The 18,354-nt window shown below is 40.1% G+C and overlaps 1 protein-coding gene across 2 annotated transcripts in view; it reads right to left on the bottom strand.

Moving 5' to 3' along the window:
- mon2 (MON2 homolog, regulator of endosome-to-Golgi trafficking) overlaps nt 1-18,354 on the bottom strand; it is a 68,833-nt gene that overhangs the window by 38,857 nt on the left and 11,622 nt on the right. For both annotated transcript variants that reach the window (XM_074677134.1, XM_074677135.1), the window contains exons 2-5: nt 14,124-14,187; nt 9,747-9,874; nt 1,877-2,008; nt 1,458-1,587 (exon numbers count right to left, since the gene is read on the bottom strand). In XM_074677134.1, coding sequence (XP_074533235.1) covers nt 1,458-1,587; nt 1,877-2,008; nt 9,747-9,874; nt 14,124-14,187 — 454 coding nt within the window. The remainder of the gene's footprint in view (nt 1-1,457; nt 1,588-1,876; nt 2,009-9,746; nt 9,875-14,123; nt 14,188-18,354) is intronic.

The following is an 18,354-nucleotide window of genomic DNA, read 5'->3' as shown; positions in this document are numbered from 1 at the left end:
ACAAAAAAAAAATCATGATTTAAAACCGTTGCACAAAAAAACTTGATACTACAATACAACAATTCTTTTCTCCCACCCCTATCAGTTACTTAATAGACAACATGGCAGTGCGACATAGTGTATCCCGCAAATAAATCCAAGAAGAAAAACTCCCACAGTAAACAAAGAGCAAAGGTAAAAGACATCCAGCAAAGTACCAAAAGGTGGGACGGTACGGGTCAGTAATTTGGGGGATCTGTTGCGGGATTAGTCAAAGGAAATGCCACAAAATGTGTACCGTACCAAGACGAGCTGAAATGTCCAGCTTGGTGGACATGGGGCTTTACCGATCACCTTGACCCATCCCACTTTTTGATTCCCATCTGTTGGGGTGTTTTTTTAGTTTGTCTGTGTCAGGATGAAAGCTCACAGAGCTGAGATGCTAACAGCTCATCCCAACAATCAAATAGCAGGGCGCCGTTTGTCCCTTAGAAAAAAAATGTGTAAAAAAAAACTAGGAACACACGCAGACTTGAGATTGTTTGATTGACGAGATTTTGTTTATTTGTATTATTTATTTAGCTATTTTGATGCAAGATTTGTGAAAAAGTCCCTTTTTTAATAGATTTTTTGTTAGTTAAGGTAAGGGACGTACTTAAGCCACGTTTCCACCGAGCAGACCGGTTTGGTTCGTCTCGGTACGGCGCGCATTTAGTGACGTTTCCACTGACTCATCCTGGGACAGATCCCTAAAAACCGAGACGAGCCGTCCTACTTTTTTGGGACCCTTTCGTATAGGGACCAGACTGAACCGATCCGCTCTCGGAAGGTGGAGCTACACATTGCAGACCGTTGATTGGTCGAAAGAATCGTCACTTCCTGTGCGACAGCAGCTGCATTTCTCCTGGTGGCACACAGACTTCTCTGAAACAAAGCTTGTTCTTTGTATCAAAGAGCTACATGCTAATCACAGAGAGGACGAAATGCTGCATGTCTTCATCTGTGCTCTTTGTTTAATGTGCCGCGTTTTTCTTCTTCATTGGATTTATTTGCGGGGTAAACTGTGTGGCGCTGCTACGGTGTCACGCTATCATTTAACAGCTGCGGCTTTCAGCATCCGGCTTACACGCTGCCAAACCAAACCATGCTAAACCGTACTGAACTGACCCGGACTGCTTGGTGGAAACGCGGCTTTAGTTTTTCACAGTTTACTCTACCTCAGAATTAAAAAGGGAATTATCTTTAATTAAAAAAAAAAAGACATAATATATTTTGTAGTTTTTATTGTTTTTCAGTTGCAGAAATAATTCAAAGAATCTTGTTAAGTAATATTTTGTCTGCAAGCTCATTCTGTTAAAAAAATGTGAGAAAACTGCTTTGTTAACTCTGTCGGAAATCGTACTGAATCATGAGTTGAGTGTATGGTTACATCCTGTGCTTTATGTCTCTGGTCGTACATCCTATCTCCCGCCGCTCACCTTTGAAGCGCTCATCCTCCGCCACCATCCTCTCAAACACCACGGTGACGACCTGCCTGACCGTGGCGGCGGCTGTGTTGTTGGTGATGTTGTCCTTGGTGAAGTGGAGACGGAAACACAACACGATGGCCTGTGGCGACACAGACAGAGTATTATCAGAGCTCTGCTCACAGGAAATCAGAAAGTTTCTGATGTGTTGAGTTTGACAGTCTCTGATATCCTGTGCAGTCTGTTTTCATGTCAAAGAGAAGCACGACTGTTTTTATCCACGGCTGTTTTTATCCACGGCTATAAGACGACTCTATACCTACAGCTAAATAATACATGAGGGTGACTCACAGAGACAAACTGGGTTAAATGTAAACCTGAGGAGCAGGGAGCAGGTGCGTATGTGAGGTGTGAGTGTATTTCTGTCGTACCTTGGAGAGCACTTCATCATGGACGACTGTGTTGGTGGTCAGCAGAACCAGAACCGTCTGCAGAAGCTTCAGCTCCTCCAAACCGTTCTCCATCAGCTGCCACAGCATGTTGATGATGTTCCCTGCAGCCGCCTGACACACAAACACAAAAACACAATCATAATCAAACAATCTGAGCAACCAAAGCAAAGCTCTAATCTGAACTCTTGTGTTTTGAAAGAAAGAGTTGAGTTAAAGGCTCAATCTGAGGTCACACAGCTCCCCAAACTAAAAACACTCGTGGTCCCAGCTGGTGCAGCCCGCTTAAGGGTCAGGACATCCCCGAGTTCATCAGCGATAAATCTCGCTGCCAGGTATCATCCCGTCACTTGACGCTCACTGCAAGTGACGCTGCATGTCCTCTGCTGGCTCCAGCAGCCCGGGATACGAGAGTCTTCACGCAAGCCTCAGAGCTGCTCTTTTGAGGAACACGATCAGGGCGAGAGGACGCAGAAACAGACTCAACAAAAAGCAGATACTGAAACTTTTTAAGAGGGTTTAATCTCTCAGAAATGCAAGAGTTTCTAGTGCAGGTAAAACTGTTGAATGACTAGCAATAAATGGAGGTGAAGTACAGTTCACTTCTAGAAACTGGATGTTTCACACTTGCTGTGGATGCAAAAGCTTGATGAGTCATGTACTTCGTATTTCATGTCGCTGCGTGTGCAGGAAATCCGACGTACTCGAGATACTTTGGGTAAAAGGATCTTATTATGTGGAAAGTTCATAAACCCTGGTTAAAGTTTAAATGTGCAACTCCCTCCCAACTTCCTGCTCTAATCACGGCGCTATCATCCGTAAATGAAGGTATGAAGGATTATTTGTGTCTTAACGGCAGATGCGTGCCCATTTCGACTGCAGAAGCACTGCAGACGAGAAGTGGGGGAGTTAACAACCAAAATATGCAGTTTTTAACTTGATAACATGACTTTGAGGGATGGTAAATGACTCCCAGATAGAAGAGATCAGCAAGTAGACAGATATTAGGTGGACTAAAGATTAATTTCAAGCAATGACCAATTTTACAGTGGATCATTTGCGTGAAGTTTCACTTTCTTTTAATATAGAAAGTTAACAGCTTCCATCATTTATTTAGCTAAAAATGCAAATCATGTGTTGGAATTTGCAGTTTTTGTGCTGTCTGATTTCTTAAATGTCAAGTGGAGACATTCATTCCTTCTCCAACTATAGACCCAAAAATCTTAGAAAAAGTCTTTGTCAAAGATTTGCTCACTTCACAGAGAAACATAACTTACTGAATGAACATCAAATTGATCCACATCAAGGGCAGTCATAGATTTTATAGAACAAATTATTATTGTCTAAACTACAAAGATACGGTATCAGAGGACCAGCGCATAAATGGCTCAGCAGTTACCTGAAGAACAGATATCAGTTTGTGCAATAACAGAACAATAAGTCTGACATGCGACAGGTCACATGTGGGGTTCCACAAGGATCAGTGTTGGGTCCTAAATGGTTTCTATTGCATATTAATTATATTTGTAATGTATCAAAATAGTTTAATCTTATTCTGTTTGCTGATGACACCAACCTGTTTTACTCTGGTAAGAACCTGGATCATCTTATGGGTACAGTTGTAAAAGTTGGATGCCTTGACAAGATGGTTCAGTATCAATAAATTATCTTTAAATGTAAGCAAAACTAAATACACGATATTAGGAAATTGAAAAGATAATACAGGGGTAAAAGTTATGATAGATGACATGGAAATAGAACGTGTTCATGAATATAAGTTCTTAGGAGTGATTATAGACCACAAACTGTGTCGGAAACCTCATGTTAATTACATTAAAACCATGTAATGCCTGTTTGTCAGCGTCAATTGTGTTACCCATAAAAAAACAACCTATGAATTAGCAATGGTTGGCGCCAAAGTCACATGACCCAAATCAGCTGAGGTCCCATCCTTTTTGGTGGAAACCTTGAAGAAAGTGTGTCATGTTTCAGCTCCTCCTCCTCAATATTTCATCAGAATGATTGTCTGTACATGGGGCGCATTAACTGTTCATCAACTGTGTTACCAACATTTTCTGCTCTTCTTACTATAGATGGTATAAAGACCAAACTGTGAAGAAAAGGAGCAGAAATATGAGCTGATGGAGGTCAGGTGGTGGCGTGTTAAAGGTCTGCAGTTAGCACAAGGAACAAAACGTGGAGGAAATGTCGACTGTGTTAGCGACACTAAATGTAGAGTTGTAGAGAAATGCATCCAAAACTGGTGATTAACGACAATCAATAAGATTTTGTCCATCATGAATGAAACTGATGCTTGTTTTCACGACAGATTGGTCTCTTAATTATTCATTTAGGTTAATAAATAAATCACAAACCCTGTCGAGTGTCATGATAACGATTCACATCCACTCTTCAAAAAACCAACATCTAAATCCAGATCCCAGACAGTTCAAAAGGGTTTTCTGTCTTTGTTCTGGGAGTTTTGCATCAGCATGAGAGTGAATTTGCAGTTGGTGTCAGTATTTCATCAGAATTATCATCAGTATCTTTCAGCATTTCCCCTTCAGAAGCTCAGATTGTAAAACGGTGACACTCTTGGTCTTTGGGAAATGCACAGATAGGTTTTCAGTTCAGTGTCTGCGTCATTCCTGGACGACGTTTTCCTAAAGACGTTTAATAGATCCGCCCACGTCCCCCAAAGACACAAACTGACACAAACACGACAAACTATCTGACTCGAGAGAGTTTTAAGAGTCGATACTGAGGCCCTGGGGAAGCTTTAAACTCTGCAGCAGGGAGAGGCTAAGACGTGGAGTGGAGTTACGGTGCTCGGTGGATTGGAAAAATGTGAGTTGTAGAGGAGGTGAAGTGGAGATGTTGGAGTGGACGGTGGGGGACAACAACAGAGGCTCAATGACAAGAAAACACAGCTCTGGGAGTGAGGAGGTTTCTAATGCTTGGGTGGAAAGAAAGAATGATAAACGCTTTCCTCTAAGGCAAAAACACACTCCACAAACCTCAGCTCGCTAAAAAATCTGCATCACAGATTAATCCAAGCCACCCACCGCCTACTTGAGAAGGCCTCAATAAAATGCATTCAACATAATCAGCATATTTTGATGTTTTTAGCTGTTGTTCTTCCAAAAAACTCCAGAGTTTGGGAGAATTTCACACTGAGTAAAAGCACACAGCGTGTTAACTGACAAAAAAAGACCTCGGATGGCACGGCAGTCCAAAACACAAACATGTTTGGCTCATCGATGACGAGCTGAGGAGCTCACAGTGAGGTGAGGAGCTACAAAATCCCACATACACTCCTTTATATGTTGTGAAATGCATGGTTTGTCTTTTAGGACTCATTTAGTCTTTTTATTAAATCGTCACATCGTTTGAAAACCACGAGGAGTTCATTAAACCAACGTTAGCGTTAGCTGCTACAGATAGTGGTAGGGCAGAGGAGATGAACTGTTTGACCTGCAGGGGAAAAGATTGAGGACACATTTTTATTTATTTACCTTTTTGGCTCAATAAGTTCTTCATCTGATGACACAACAATATATTTTCTGTTATTTTGCCCAAACTGTGAATTCTTTAAGTGACGATACATTCATATCACTTTTTATACTTTATAAACGCAGCCTTGGTCTTGACTCTGGACGTGTCGAGCACTTCTGACCAAAGACTGAAGCTTTGAAAGAAAACCAAACAGTCGTTACAGATTATTAAAGTGTCACAACATGCATGGACCAAGTGGAAATAATGAAGCAGGTGAGTTTTACTCCCACATTCCCCTCCTCTGGGATGGATTAGATCAAAAAAGGGGCGTCAACTGCAGGACAGAAAGCATAAATTCAGGTTATCAGACCTAATGTTTGCTCCAGCTGATTGGTTATTGATTTGTCTCTTTGATCTAAATGAATTACCTTCAGATATCAGACAGGATGAGCTGGAGGTTACAGGCGACCTTAAATATGCATGCATGTGTAAATAAATAAATGTGCAGCTCTCCAGGAGCACTGATCAATACAAGCGAATCCAGGAGCAGCAGAAGCAGCAGACAGAAATCCTAAACTGTGACAGTTAAACTAAAATACTCTGTGACTCAGATTAAACCTGCAAACAGATCCTCTGACATCCAGGAAAGAAGCAGCTCTGATCAAAGAAATGTTTTCTGCAGCTGTGCTCTTCAGAAAAAACATTTCAGGGGTTATTGACTCGGCTCTCTTGGAGGTGATGATCACCTTGGGCGACTCTCTGAAGGTGAAAGACAGGGTGACGAATCTCAATGAGAGCCACAGCCTTTTATTGATTTAGTCTAAAACCATCAAACCAAAGAGGAGAGCAGCTGCCTGGAGGGGCCTCGATCCAGAGGCGTAACAATCTGGTCCAGGGTAAACACAATGAAGCCACTGACTGTATACAAAGATGAACAGTGAATGACAAACTTTATCGCAAAAGTGACACCAAAATAGCCTCCAGTGACAGACTTAATACGGTAACCACTGTCTTAACAAAGCTGTTGGTAAAAGCATTACAGCCCATTTTGTCAAGAAACTAATAGTTAAAACAGAACATCTGTGCATAAAACGGTATCACAACAAAATCATCTGAAACAGCAAGACTGTGGCCAAACTGCAAAAGCGCTTCAAAAAAATGTTTGCCAGTGTTTCCAATCACCACAATCCATCTTTGGGGAAGAGAGAGAGGGCCTTTTGTTTTTTGTTTGACACTTTCACTGTCTCACTCAGGCAGGGGCGAAAATCCCGTTTCATTGTTGGGGGGGACAATAAACAGTAAAATTTCAGAGACTGATTCCTAGGGGGGGGACATAAAAATAAATGCTGTAATTTTTGCTGTGTTGTTTTATATTGTGATATTAAACAGTGACTAGTCCCAAATATGGATAATCAGCCTAGATTTAATTTTCCTTTAGTTCATGAAAAAATGTTTTGGCATGAATGTGGAAGCAACACGTCCACAACACTATGAACTCAATAATTAGTATTTTATATCCAAATTAATGAAAAAAGTGTTGATTTTAATTGGAGGACAATAAGGGGTTAAAATTAACAGTCAGAATGGAATTAGAAACTGGATCTATTCAAGATCTAAGTCAAAGTCATGACTACTTTATTTTTAAATCAATAAATCTAGAATAGAACATAAGACTTTAATAAATAATGGCTTCATCTATGAATTCATAAATCTCACTAGAGATGCCTCTATCTCACTACAGGCATCTTAAATAGTTTTAATATTTGTGTCATAAATGAGAGCACGAGGATGTCAGCATGTCACCTGTCTGTCTTATCTGTCACAGCCTTCTTTGCATCATAGAGGAGAGGCTGTTTGCCAGCCAGCAACAAACGGTGTGATAATTAACTTATAAATTGTTCAGTGTTTTAATGCACTTAATCACGATCCTTGGCGCTCTGTAGTCTGTGTGTGCGCACCACATCGGATGGAAAGCTTAATCAGCGCCTTTTTAAAAAAAAAAAAAAAAAAAAGCATACTGTCAGACCTGGAAAAAGGAGTTGACATTTGCTTTTCATTTTCTCTGTGTGTCTGTTGAACAAGTGAAGTTATGATTGATAAGTCTTTCAGTGAAAGCTACTTACTTGACCGCGACCCTCCGCTCAGTCTGTATGCGTTTATTTGTGTGCGTGTCTGTGCGCGGCTGCAGCATCCGTGCAGATTGGATCAAACCACTGCGAGGATTGCGCGGGGAGGGGTGTTCGTGTGATCTTTCAATAGTTAAACTCGTCAATCATTGTGTTTTAAGTAGCATCACTTGTATTACAGCATTGAAAAAAGAAACGTTACTATTAGAAAATTAATTACAACTGGATTTTTTAGGGGGGACAACTTGATGGAAGGGGGGGACATGACCCCTGCGTCCCCCCCGGGATTTGCGCCTATGCACTCAGGTCTTTGAGCTCTGATCTGACCCTCAAAAACTCACCAAAATTGGCACACACCTCACATGTGTCAAAAAAATGTATTTCATACCAAACTTCACCCCTAACATCCCACTATTTTCTCTCTAGCAAAATCTAAGCACTCAAAAAATCACTAAAATGACAACAATGGGGGGTAGGAATGTCCAAGAGACATGAAACCAACGTCAAAATGTTCGTGTCATTGAGGTGCACAAATTACCCAATGAGCCTAAAAGCCCAATCTCGCACAGGAAGCCAGCTATTTGCCTTTCAAATTAAAACTTTTCTACATTTTTGCTCTTTCTTTAAAAATTATCTTTTCCGAAACCATAAGTGGTATCAGCTTGAAAATCACTGAGATGACAGATTGGACCCTGCTTTACAAAAGCTATTTGGGATTTGATTGTTTTGAAAACAGTTTTCGAATGGCAAGCCCTAAAAGTCGGTGAACTCATAAGAAGCCATCTCAGCCCCCCCTCATTAGGAATGAATGGGACCGGAAGATCAAGCTGTGCCATTTGGGCTTCTACACAAAAAAGTCAAAGTCCTACAGCTTAAAAATGACATGGATGGATTCCTGACTACATTTCCTACAAAAATATCATTATTTTATAGTGATTTGGGTATAATTGTGGCTTCTGTGAGGAGTTGTTTCTAGAACTTCTGTCATTTTCATTCCGCAGTGCAGGTGCAGCAATGATGATGTCACACACTCAGTAAGAGTTCTGTGCTGCTGCAGCAGTGATGATGTCACGCACTCAGTAAGAGTTCCGTGCTGGTCATGTGACTCACTAAAGGAGGGAAAATGCTGTGTTTTTCACACACACACACACTTTAAAAGGAATCAAACCTTGACAGTGGAGGTAAAACCAGCATGACTGCTGATCGCTGCTTGTAGCCATATTTTAGGCTTGATTTTAAGGTTCTCTCACTGTTTTTAAATGTCTTGATCGTCTTGCAACCTCCTTTTAATCTGACTAGCTTTTATCATATGTGCCTGTGAGAGCCCTCAAGTCTTCAGGTCAAGGATTGTTAACGGTACCAAAAGTTCACAAAAAGACCCGCAGTGAGGCAGCTTTTAAATATTACAGCCCTCGACTGTGGAACAGCCTGAAGACCTTTTAAAAGCAAATTTAAAATTTACCTTTTTAGTCTGGCTTTTAACTGAGTTTTACTTTTACTTATTTATCTATTTATCAAAATAATTTTGGATCCTCTTCTTCTTAAAGATTTATAATCTTAACCTTTAGTTTAATATATGTTTATCTTTTTATGTGTCTAAACTTTATTTATTTTCTTTTTTACTGCACTGCTACTTTTAGCTTTTTAATTCTGTATCTAAAAGTTTTAGTTTTACATTTTTTTTCTTTTACTGCTTTAGTCTTGTAATATTTTATTATTTTATGTGTTTCTTTTAATTTGGTCGTTTTATTTTTTTATAGTAAGTTTAACATTTTACTTTATTCAATTTTTATTAATGTTTTTTTTATTTATTATCATTTTTACTCTTCTTTTCTTTTCTTTTGTCAAGCACTTTGTGTTGCCACTATTGTGCATAAAAAGAGCTTCATAAATAAGTTTGATTGAAACATATTTTCTATAGATTATTGCACTGAAAAATAGCTAGTGCTAACACTAGCTGACAATGAAGCATCAACATTAGCAGATGAATAACATTAGGGTGATACTTTACTATGATACTTTTTTATAAGTGAAAACTCAGAGTACGCGTTCACAGGTTGGAAGTTCGACTGCCGTTCCAGTGCACTTTCATATGTTACAGGTGGGAAAAAACAAAGTTATGGGTTGCCTGGAGCACAGCATATTTGCACAGCGTATTTCGTTTGCATTTGAGGCGAACACGACATCAATGAGCTGCAAGTCAACCCCAAAAACCCGGTCACGGTCCTCACCTCAGACACGACCTCATGGGACATGAGTCTCTGGATGGCAGCCAGGCACAGCTGGGTGATCTTGGGCTCTTTGGTGCCACAGCCCATCAGGAACGGCTGCACGACCTCGGAGCTGTTCTCCTTCAGAGCTGCAGAGACAGAAAGAGCAGGAGTTTTCAAACTTTGCAGGAAATAAAGTTTATAAAGACGCTCTCATTAAACACACTCAAAGATTTATGCAGTCCTCAGAAGGAGATCGAATTTAGGAACTCACAGGATGCTGGAACTGAGTTTGAGTTGTTAAAATGTACGGAGGGTCTTAATACATTAAACATGATCAGGATCTCGTGTTAGGGACGTGGAGCAAATCAGAACGAAATAACAGAGACAACATTTTTAATAACTGAGGAAGCTCCAGAGTATTTTCCAAGGTTGAGTCATGTTTGATATTTTTAAGGTTAAAAAAATCCTCTTAGGTCTAAAATTATTTGCAAAGGGATTTTTGAAGCATGTGTGCTCCTCTCTCATCATAAAAAAGAAATCCTGTGCTTCATCATTTTCCCAGATTAGGTTTCTGTGTGATTAACACCTGCAGACTTCACTCATCAATCTTTTTGTCACACCTCATTACGCTGCTGTGGAAACTAACACATTAAGGCTGGAAACAAAGATAAATGAAGTCCTGGGCACAGAGCGGCTGCTCCGTTTACAGTCAGACAGAGAGACGGCCTACGCTGGAACTCAGGAAATGTCGACTATGTGTCGACTCTGCAAAACTGGACTCTGTAACAACGCCGCACTGGAACAGGGCACGTTTCATGTGTCAGAGAGTGTTGTAAAAAGACTCAATTCTTATTTCAAAAATCTAAAAAAGCATGTTTTTAACCTATTGGTTGATTTTATTTAAAGGAAGAGTCTGCAAGATTTTCCAAGAAAACAAAACATCAACTTTTACAGGAATAATCCTGCTCAGGTGTCACTTCTGGGTCTCTTTACATGTGTGTCAGCGTCTGTGTCTGCCTCGACCCCCTCCTCTGCCTGGATGTTGATGTTTTGGTTGTTTTGGGACATTTCTGGGTGGAGAGTAAGTGTGGTTACCTCAACCAATCACAGGGCTCAGTGCATAAGACTTAGCATGTTGACGATAGCAAGTGGAAGAAGCTAATCAAAGCAGCTACGATTAGCTTTCTGCTAACCAAGTATGAGTCAAATACTCAGTGGTGTAAAGGAACAAAGTAAAAGTACTTACTTAAAAGTACTTAAGTAGGTTTTGGAGGATCTATACTTAAGTTTCTATATTCATCACTTCTTTCACTTTTACTTTGCAAAATTAAAAGAAAAAATGTCACTTTTGCTCAGCTATATTTACATCATTACTGTCGTTACTTGCTACAAAATTAAATGTGAATATAATTGTCTTGTCATGTATCAATTATCGTGACTGTGTGTTTTCGGCGAATAACTGACGCTCTCATATCAAGCTGAGACTCATCTCAGTGATATTCCTCAGTGTCTACAGTGTGATGGAAACAACCCTGTCCACTGGCTATAGTAGATATACCGTCACGCCATCACCACCTGCTAGCTTAGCTTCAGAAGAAGACAGACACCCGTCGCCATATCTGGAAAACATTTTCACTTTTGTCTGGATTAAAGGTTCATCCTACAGAATGAAGTGCCTCCTGTTTGCTGAAAACAACAAAATATGGGCGTGCCAATACTCACAGGCAAACCTAAAAAACGGGAGCAAGGGGAGAAGGAAGGGCAAATAATCTTAGTTAAAATTGTGGGAGAAACAGCTACCTCTGGCTATTTTACTTCTTAGTAGTTAGTTTTACTTTTGATCCTCAAGTTTTTGTTTTTTTTAATTTCAAAACTATAAGACTTTTACTCAAGTGTAGGGCTGGTTATTGCTAAGAACCTCAGAATTTGATTCGATTTCGATTCTTTAGGTTGCAATTCAATTCAATTCAATTGGATATTGATTTAAATGCTTTGATTAACGATTTTGGTGCCCCGTGTGAACATATGTGGTATGTCACTTCACCTTTTGGAGCAATAAAACAACCCAAACATCAGACTTTAGAGCTGAAGGATCTGTCTTTATGCTGCTGCTGCTACTTTGGCTGCCATTCTTTTTGTTTGGTCTCTCGTGGCCCTCGTCCACACAACGCAAATAACACATACACTTCCCGCATATGCCAGGAGATGAATTGATTCAGAGGATTTGCTGAATCGATATTGAATTTGGCGAGGCAATGTTTCGATACATTGATTCGTCAGTATTTTTACCCACTCCTACTCAAGTGACTTTCACTTTTACGGGAGTACATTTCAAGTGAGATATCTGTACTTTTGCTCATGCATGGCTTTCAAGTACTTTATACACCGCTGAAGATACCCGTGGTTTGCTTGTGCTAACATGCTAAGTCAGGTGCATGGCTCTTGAGTCTCTCCCACATAGAAACACAATGCTACAGGCAGTTGCTGGGCTAGTGAGCGTGTTCATGTAGCTTCGGAAGACAAAGGAAGTGTTTGAGCTTTAAAAGGAGCCCATTGATTGAGGACTCTGATAGGGATGCATCCTCTTCAAACAGCTTTAGATCATCGTTAAAATCCTGATCTGATGAGGAGATTATGAGAAGTATATCAAACAAAACCAGGATGACTTCCTGAAGACTTCCTCTGTGTTTGAGCAGCTGCTGTAACCTGGATAACCTCTGACACGTTCAGCTGAAGGTCTCCAGTTTACAGGGTCACTCTTTAAACTGGAACACCAGGAGCTGACAGAGACACATTCACACCATCAGGGGTGGGAGAAAAATTCAAGAATCAACATATTGGGATTTTTTGTTTGACAATATCAAAATCAGGATTCTTTGTCAAAAAAATCAACTTTTTGGAAAATTGATTTTTTGGATTGGAAAAAGTTGCCACTTTTCTCCAGCAGAGGGTGAAATGTTTCTTTCTGACTCATGTGATGTGCATTTTATGGGGAAATTTGGCTCCTGATATAGTCTGTAGAAAAAGTAAAAAACGTAAAACGTAAATAACAAAGAATCGCAATTGAAATTGAATCGGCACCCCAAAAATCATAACAGAATTGAATTGTGAGAAAAGAATATCGTCCCAGCCCTAAAAAAACACTGTGGCTGCTCCACCAATCAGAAACGCCCTCAAAAGTTCCTGGAACTCTAGTAGATACTATGTCTTAAGGGGTAGATTAATTACCCCAGAACCAAATTTGATTTGATTTGATTTTTATTTGTCTCAAACAAGCACATAAAAACAAACAATATTTGTAATAGGAAAAAAAGAAAAAAATAGCACATAATGATAAAGTGCGAGTTCGAGAAGGGGCTGAAGGAAGCAAAGCTTATCAAGTTCAGCCCCTCCGTACACTGTCATATAATTTCATAATTCACACAATCTTAGTAAAATAAAACAAACAAGTTTAATATAAATAGAACCTTAGTTAAAAGCATGTTGATCGACTCAATTATTTGAAAAAATAAAAAAGATAATAAAATTATCTGTCCAGTTCTTTATAGGAGAACAAGAGTGTTTTTTTGTAGTTACTTTTAAATTGTTTTAAGTTAGTGCACATTCTTAAGTCCTCTTCTAGTTCATTCCACAATTTTACACCACAAAAAGAGATGCACATACTTTTCAGTGTTGAATGGATGGTGTGTTGTTTAAATTTAAAATTCCCTGTTAAATTGTATGCTGCCTCTCTGACCATGAACATCATTTGGATGTTGTTTGGTAACAACTTATTCCAGGCTTTAAACAAAATCTGACCTGTTTTAAATTTTATTAAGTCCCGGAATTTTAAAATCCTTGATTTTAGAAACAAAGGATTTGTATGAGCAAGGTACTCAGCATGGTGAACCATCCTTATGGCTCTCTTTTGTAAAATATAAATCTTTTGTAAAGTGCTTTTATATGTATTTCCCCAAACCTCGACACAATAGGACAGATACGGATCAATAAGTGCATAGTACAACATCTGAAGTGACTTTTGATCCAATACATGTTTAGTTTTACCCAAAACTCCAATACTTTTTGAAACCTTGGTGCACAAATATTTAGTATAAGGCTTCCAGGATAACTTATGATCAATTATGACACCCAGAAACTTACTTTCGTAAACTCTTTCGATCAAAATTTAGACCCTAGTTCCTGCAGTGGAAAAACTCCTGTGAATTGGCATAAATTTAAAATCCTGTGGAAACTGAAAATAGAGGACTCAGGACTAAAAGCTGAAACCTTCAGGGTTAATGACACCAAATGATCACTTTCTGTTCAGTGGATGCTGTATTTCCTGTTAGAAATAAAAGTGTGGTGCACCCTGACAGACTGACAGTTTGATGTCTGAGTCCTCCTCCTCGTACTCACCTGCCAGTATGTCTGTATTCCTGGCTGCGATGGTCTTAATCTTCACGATGCCCGACTCGGCAGCCTGCAGGGTGAGACACAGAGCAGACATTTATATTAGCTGTAATGTGTGAGTGTGAGAGGTGCTGATGGTGCAGCAGCACAGCGCTAACAGTGGCAGACACGGCCTCCCGTAATGACGGCCGCAGGGAGAAACGGCTGCAGAGAGGAGCAGCAGAGAAAACTGTTAAAAACAGGCTCAAACTGGAGAGGGACTGAGAGCAGAGGGTGATTTCCCAAGCGAGGTGTCTGGAAGGGTTGAGATGCTGAGATACGGCGTGGGAGAAGCAGGGATGTCAGAGGAGAGGAAGAGCAAAGGGGAGAAGATGAGGTGGAGGAAGAGTCTGCAGCAGAAAAACAGATACTGAGTATTTACAAGTCAAAACAACAACATAAAGCTACAGGGAGCATGTCTACATCTCTTCTCCTCCTCTTTATATTCACCACCATCACCTTTTCTCCAACCTCCTGTTCGTCGTTACAGCCCAGGAAACATTTTTCACACTGAAAAAGTCCAAGACGGAAGAAACTATGTGCAAATTTAGAGGAAGAGTTGTCCTACTGCAGAGGAAATGTCTCTAAAATGACCTTAAATTCACTTTTTCTGTCTCACAGGGACATCAATGCAACCCTAATGCATTCTGTCTCCTGAGCTTAAAACCTGCAGATGACGGCTTCAGAGCAGGTGTGCTGACTGACAGGCCACGGCTACATTATTCATCTCCTCCATCAGTCACCTCAGAGAGGACTCGTCGCTGACAGCTTCACGCTGAGCTCTCCACAGTCTGCAGACTGAAAACAGATCCCAACAGACTGTTTTTAAGAAAGAGAAAAACAAACTTTAAAGATGCTGTGAGGAGGATCTGTTTTAATTTAGCGCCACCTTCTGACCTGGAGTCTCACACACACTGGTGAAGACGTCTGAACAAGGCGTGTGTTTGTTTTGGAACAAATTTTCTTTGTTCAAGACAACTTTTTCCCAGATCCAGCTCCACAAGGTATTGATCAACAGTTAGGTAGAGCTAGGCTTTGAAACCTGACAACAAGCTAACTTTGTCAGTTTGTACCGTAGTTTAGTAGCTTAACAACGTGTAATATTAGTAAATCCAGTTTACCCTGTGTTTTAGCTGTTTGCCTGTACTTAAGCCTTTACCTTGTATTTTAGCCTTTAGCCCAGGTTTTAGCCTTAAGCTTGAATTTTGGCCTTTGTCATGTGTTTGAGCCTAAGGCCCACATTTGTAGCCTCTACTTCTTGTTTGAACATTTAGCCAGTAGTTTCAGCCTTTACCTCTTGTTTAGCCTTTACCTTGTGTTTTAGCCTTTAGCCCGTGTTTTCACTTTTAACTAGTGTTTTAGTGATTAGCCAGTGTTGTTTTGCCTTTACCTCTTGTTTAGCCTTTAGCCCTTGTTTTAGACTTAACCTTAAATTTTAGCCGTGTTTTTGCCTTTTAACTAGTGTTTTAGCCTTTAGCTTGTGCTCTATCACTCACTCTATTACTCTTTAGCTTGAATTTTAGCCTCCAGCTGGTGTTTGAGCCTGTGATTTAATCTTAGGGTTGTGTTTTAGATCTTGGCTGGTTTTTAGCCTTTAGCCTGTGTTTTAGCCCTTAGCTTGAATTTTAGCCTTTAGCCTGTGTTTTATGCTTTAAACTAGTGTTTTAGTGATTAGCCAGTGGTTGTTGCCTTTACCTCTTGTTTAGCCATTTGCCCTTGTTTTAGCCTAACCTTGAAGTTTAGCCTTAAGCCTGTGTTTTTGGCTTTTAACTAGTGGTTTAGCCTTTAGCTCGTGCTCCATAACTCACTCTATCACTTTTTAGCCTGTGTTTAAACCTTAAGCTTGTGTTAAAGCTTTTATCTGGCGTTTTAGCCTTCAGCCTGTGTTTTAGCATTAAGCTTGAATTTTAACTTTTGCTGGTATTTTAGCCTTAGGCCTAATTTTTTAGCCTCCACTTCTCGTTGCAGGCTTTAGCCTATGTTTTGGCCTTTAGCCTGTGTATTCACTTTTAACTAGCGTTTTAGCGATTAGCCAGTGCTTTTTGCCTTTACCTCTTGTTTAGCCTTAATCCTGTGTTTCAGCCTTTAGCCTGTGTTTTAGCCTTTAGTCTGTGTTTTAGCCTTAAGCCTGTTGTTTAGCCTTCAGCCTGTGTTTTAGCCTTAAGCTTGAATTTCAGCCTTTAGCTATTGTTTTAGCCTTAGGCCCAAATTTGTAGCCTCTACTTCTCGTTGCAGCCTTTAGCCTGTGTTTAGACTCTAGCCTGTGTATTCGCTTTTAACTAGCGTTTTAGCGGTTAGCCAGTGGTTTTTGCCTTTGCCTCTTGTTTAGCCTTTAGCCTGTGTTTTAGCCTTAATCCTGTGTTTAAGCCTTTAGCTGGTTTTTCAACCTTAAGTTTGTGTTTTAGCCTTAATCTGAATTTTAGCCTTTAGCTATTGTTTTAGCCTTTAGCTGGTGCTCTATCTCTCTCCTGTTTCTCTTTCTTCTGCTCTTCTGTCCTTTTTCTGTCTGACAGTTAGGCTCCAGTGTTCACAATCACTGCAAAATTAATCACAGAAATCGTATTTAGCAAAGAAAAACACAGATCTCTCTTCTCTCTGATAAACTTCATCAGCTGGCGTGGTGTTGTCATGGAGACTCAGACGTGCTGTAAATCAATCTGGTCCTGCTCAACCCGATCGGGAAGCTAAGAAGTAGCATTTAGGAATAACCTATGTTGGTGCTGATAATCTCATATTTAAGTGTGGATTAGGATCAGACAGATTTCTAGAAGAGAGACTTTTTCAAGATCACTTAGAAACTCCTCACAGGAACTTTAAATCAACCATCAAACACTGATGACAAATCAGAAGTAGCATCAGGGCAAACGGTGATAAATCAATGTTACATAGAGCTGCTGCATGATCTGACGACAGAGAGCTCTGAATGCTTTTTCAAACCATCATCATCATCCTTTAATCTCTGCTGCCATAAAAATCAGTATGAAATTTCAAAATGAGACAAATCTGAGTGATAACCAGGGGACTGTTTCCAGTCTAACATGATGAAAAACGAGCTATAAATAACAAACCATCCTCAATATTTGGCCAGCAGCAGGATTATAATTCAGCATGTCATCAGACCAACTCCCGCGTGCAGCCGCTGAGGGAGTCAATACTTCACAACCAGCTCAACAGGCAGTTACTTGGCAACCTCTGCTAACCGGCCTTTCAGAGCTCCTTAAAAAGTTAATCTTCAAAAAATGCTCGCCTCCTTCTTCTCCTTTGTTCCCCACACAAAGCCAGAGGTCTTTACAAGGCAGCAAGGAGAAAACAGAGGGAGCTTTTTTTAGTACAGGGTAATTACAACAATGCTGTGGCTGCTTTTGATATTCCCCACAGGCCCAGGCAATAACAAACTGCTGGAGATAGGACGGAGCGCTGAAAAGTGAAAAATCTGTGGACGTAGTGGGAGGGTAGCTGAAGAAATTCACTTAACAATTTTTAACCACATAGAGCAGACATTAGCCCTGTGTCTAAAACTGACAGAGACGAGACAAAGGGCAAATTACTTCCTTTCAGAAGGGATTTGAACCTCAGTTCATATGTAATTATAATCTTGTCAGTGTTTCATCATATGTTTGGGGAACTTCCTGGGAAACCTCTATCAAATACATTCAAATTGTGCTTGTCTACTACACATTACCAGTGATAAAAATGAAAAATACCGCATCCCCTAAATCTAAATTAGCTGTTTTTCTTGACATCTTCAAACTTTTCTAATATGATCCCTTATTATCTGCTCTCTTTGCATATTTCCAACAGGGACGATACAGTTTACCTTGTTCTTCTATTTACCAAACAAAACAGCCTTATGTTACTTATCTAATTTATATACTGGGATGTCATTTCTGTCTCTACATGGTTGCTACATGGTCTCCTGTTCTCTGTGTTGTGCAAGGTTCCACTACACTGCGTTCACAGACACAGGGACAAGTGGAGTCGGGAAAAATAATGTCCCAACCACCACAAGGAATGCAGAAAAATATCTCTGCCTCTTTTCAAAAGCATTCCCAGGGCTATCTCTGTGAAAGGACACTCCTATCCCACCTCCCCAAGCCTGTAAACCTAGGAGAAACACTGCTCTTAGCTGCCTCAGCTTGTGTCTCAGTAGAAACATATAGGACAGCATCATCAGCATAGAGCCGAAAACGTGAACTAT

Source organism: Halichoeres trimaculatus, unplaced genomic scaffold (genome assembly GCF_033239565.1).
Source record: "Halichoeres trimaculatus isolate MK-OKI-2021-1 unplaced genomic scaffold, fHalTri1.1 fHalTri1_scaffold_10, whole genome shotgun sequence".
Classification (NCBI taxonomy): Eukaryota; Metazoa; Chordata; class Actinopteri; order Labriformes; family Labridae; genus Halichoeres; species Halichoeres trimaculatus.
The sequence above is the reverse complement of the archived record's forward strand: the minus strand, read 5'-3'. Positions and strand labels throughout refer to the sequence as shown.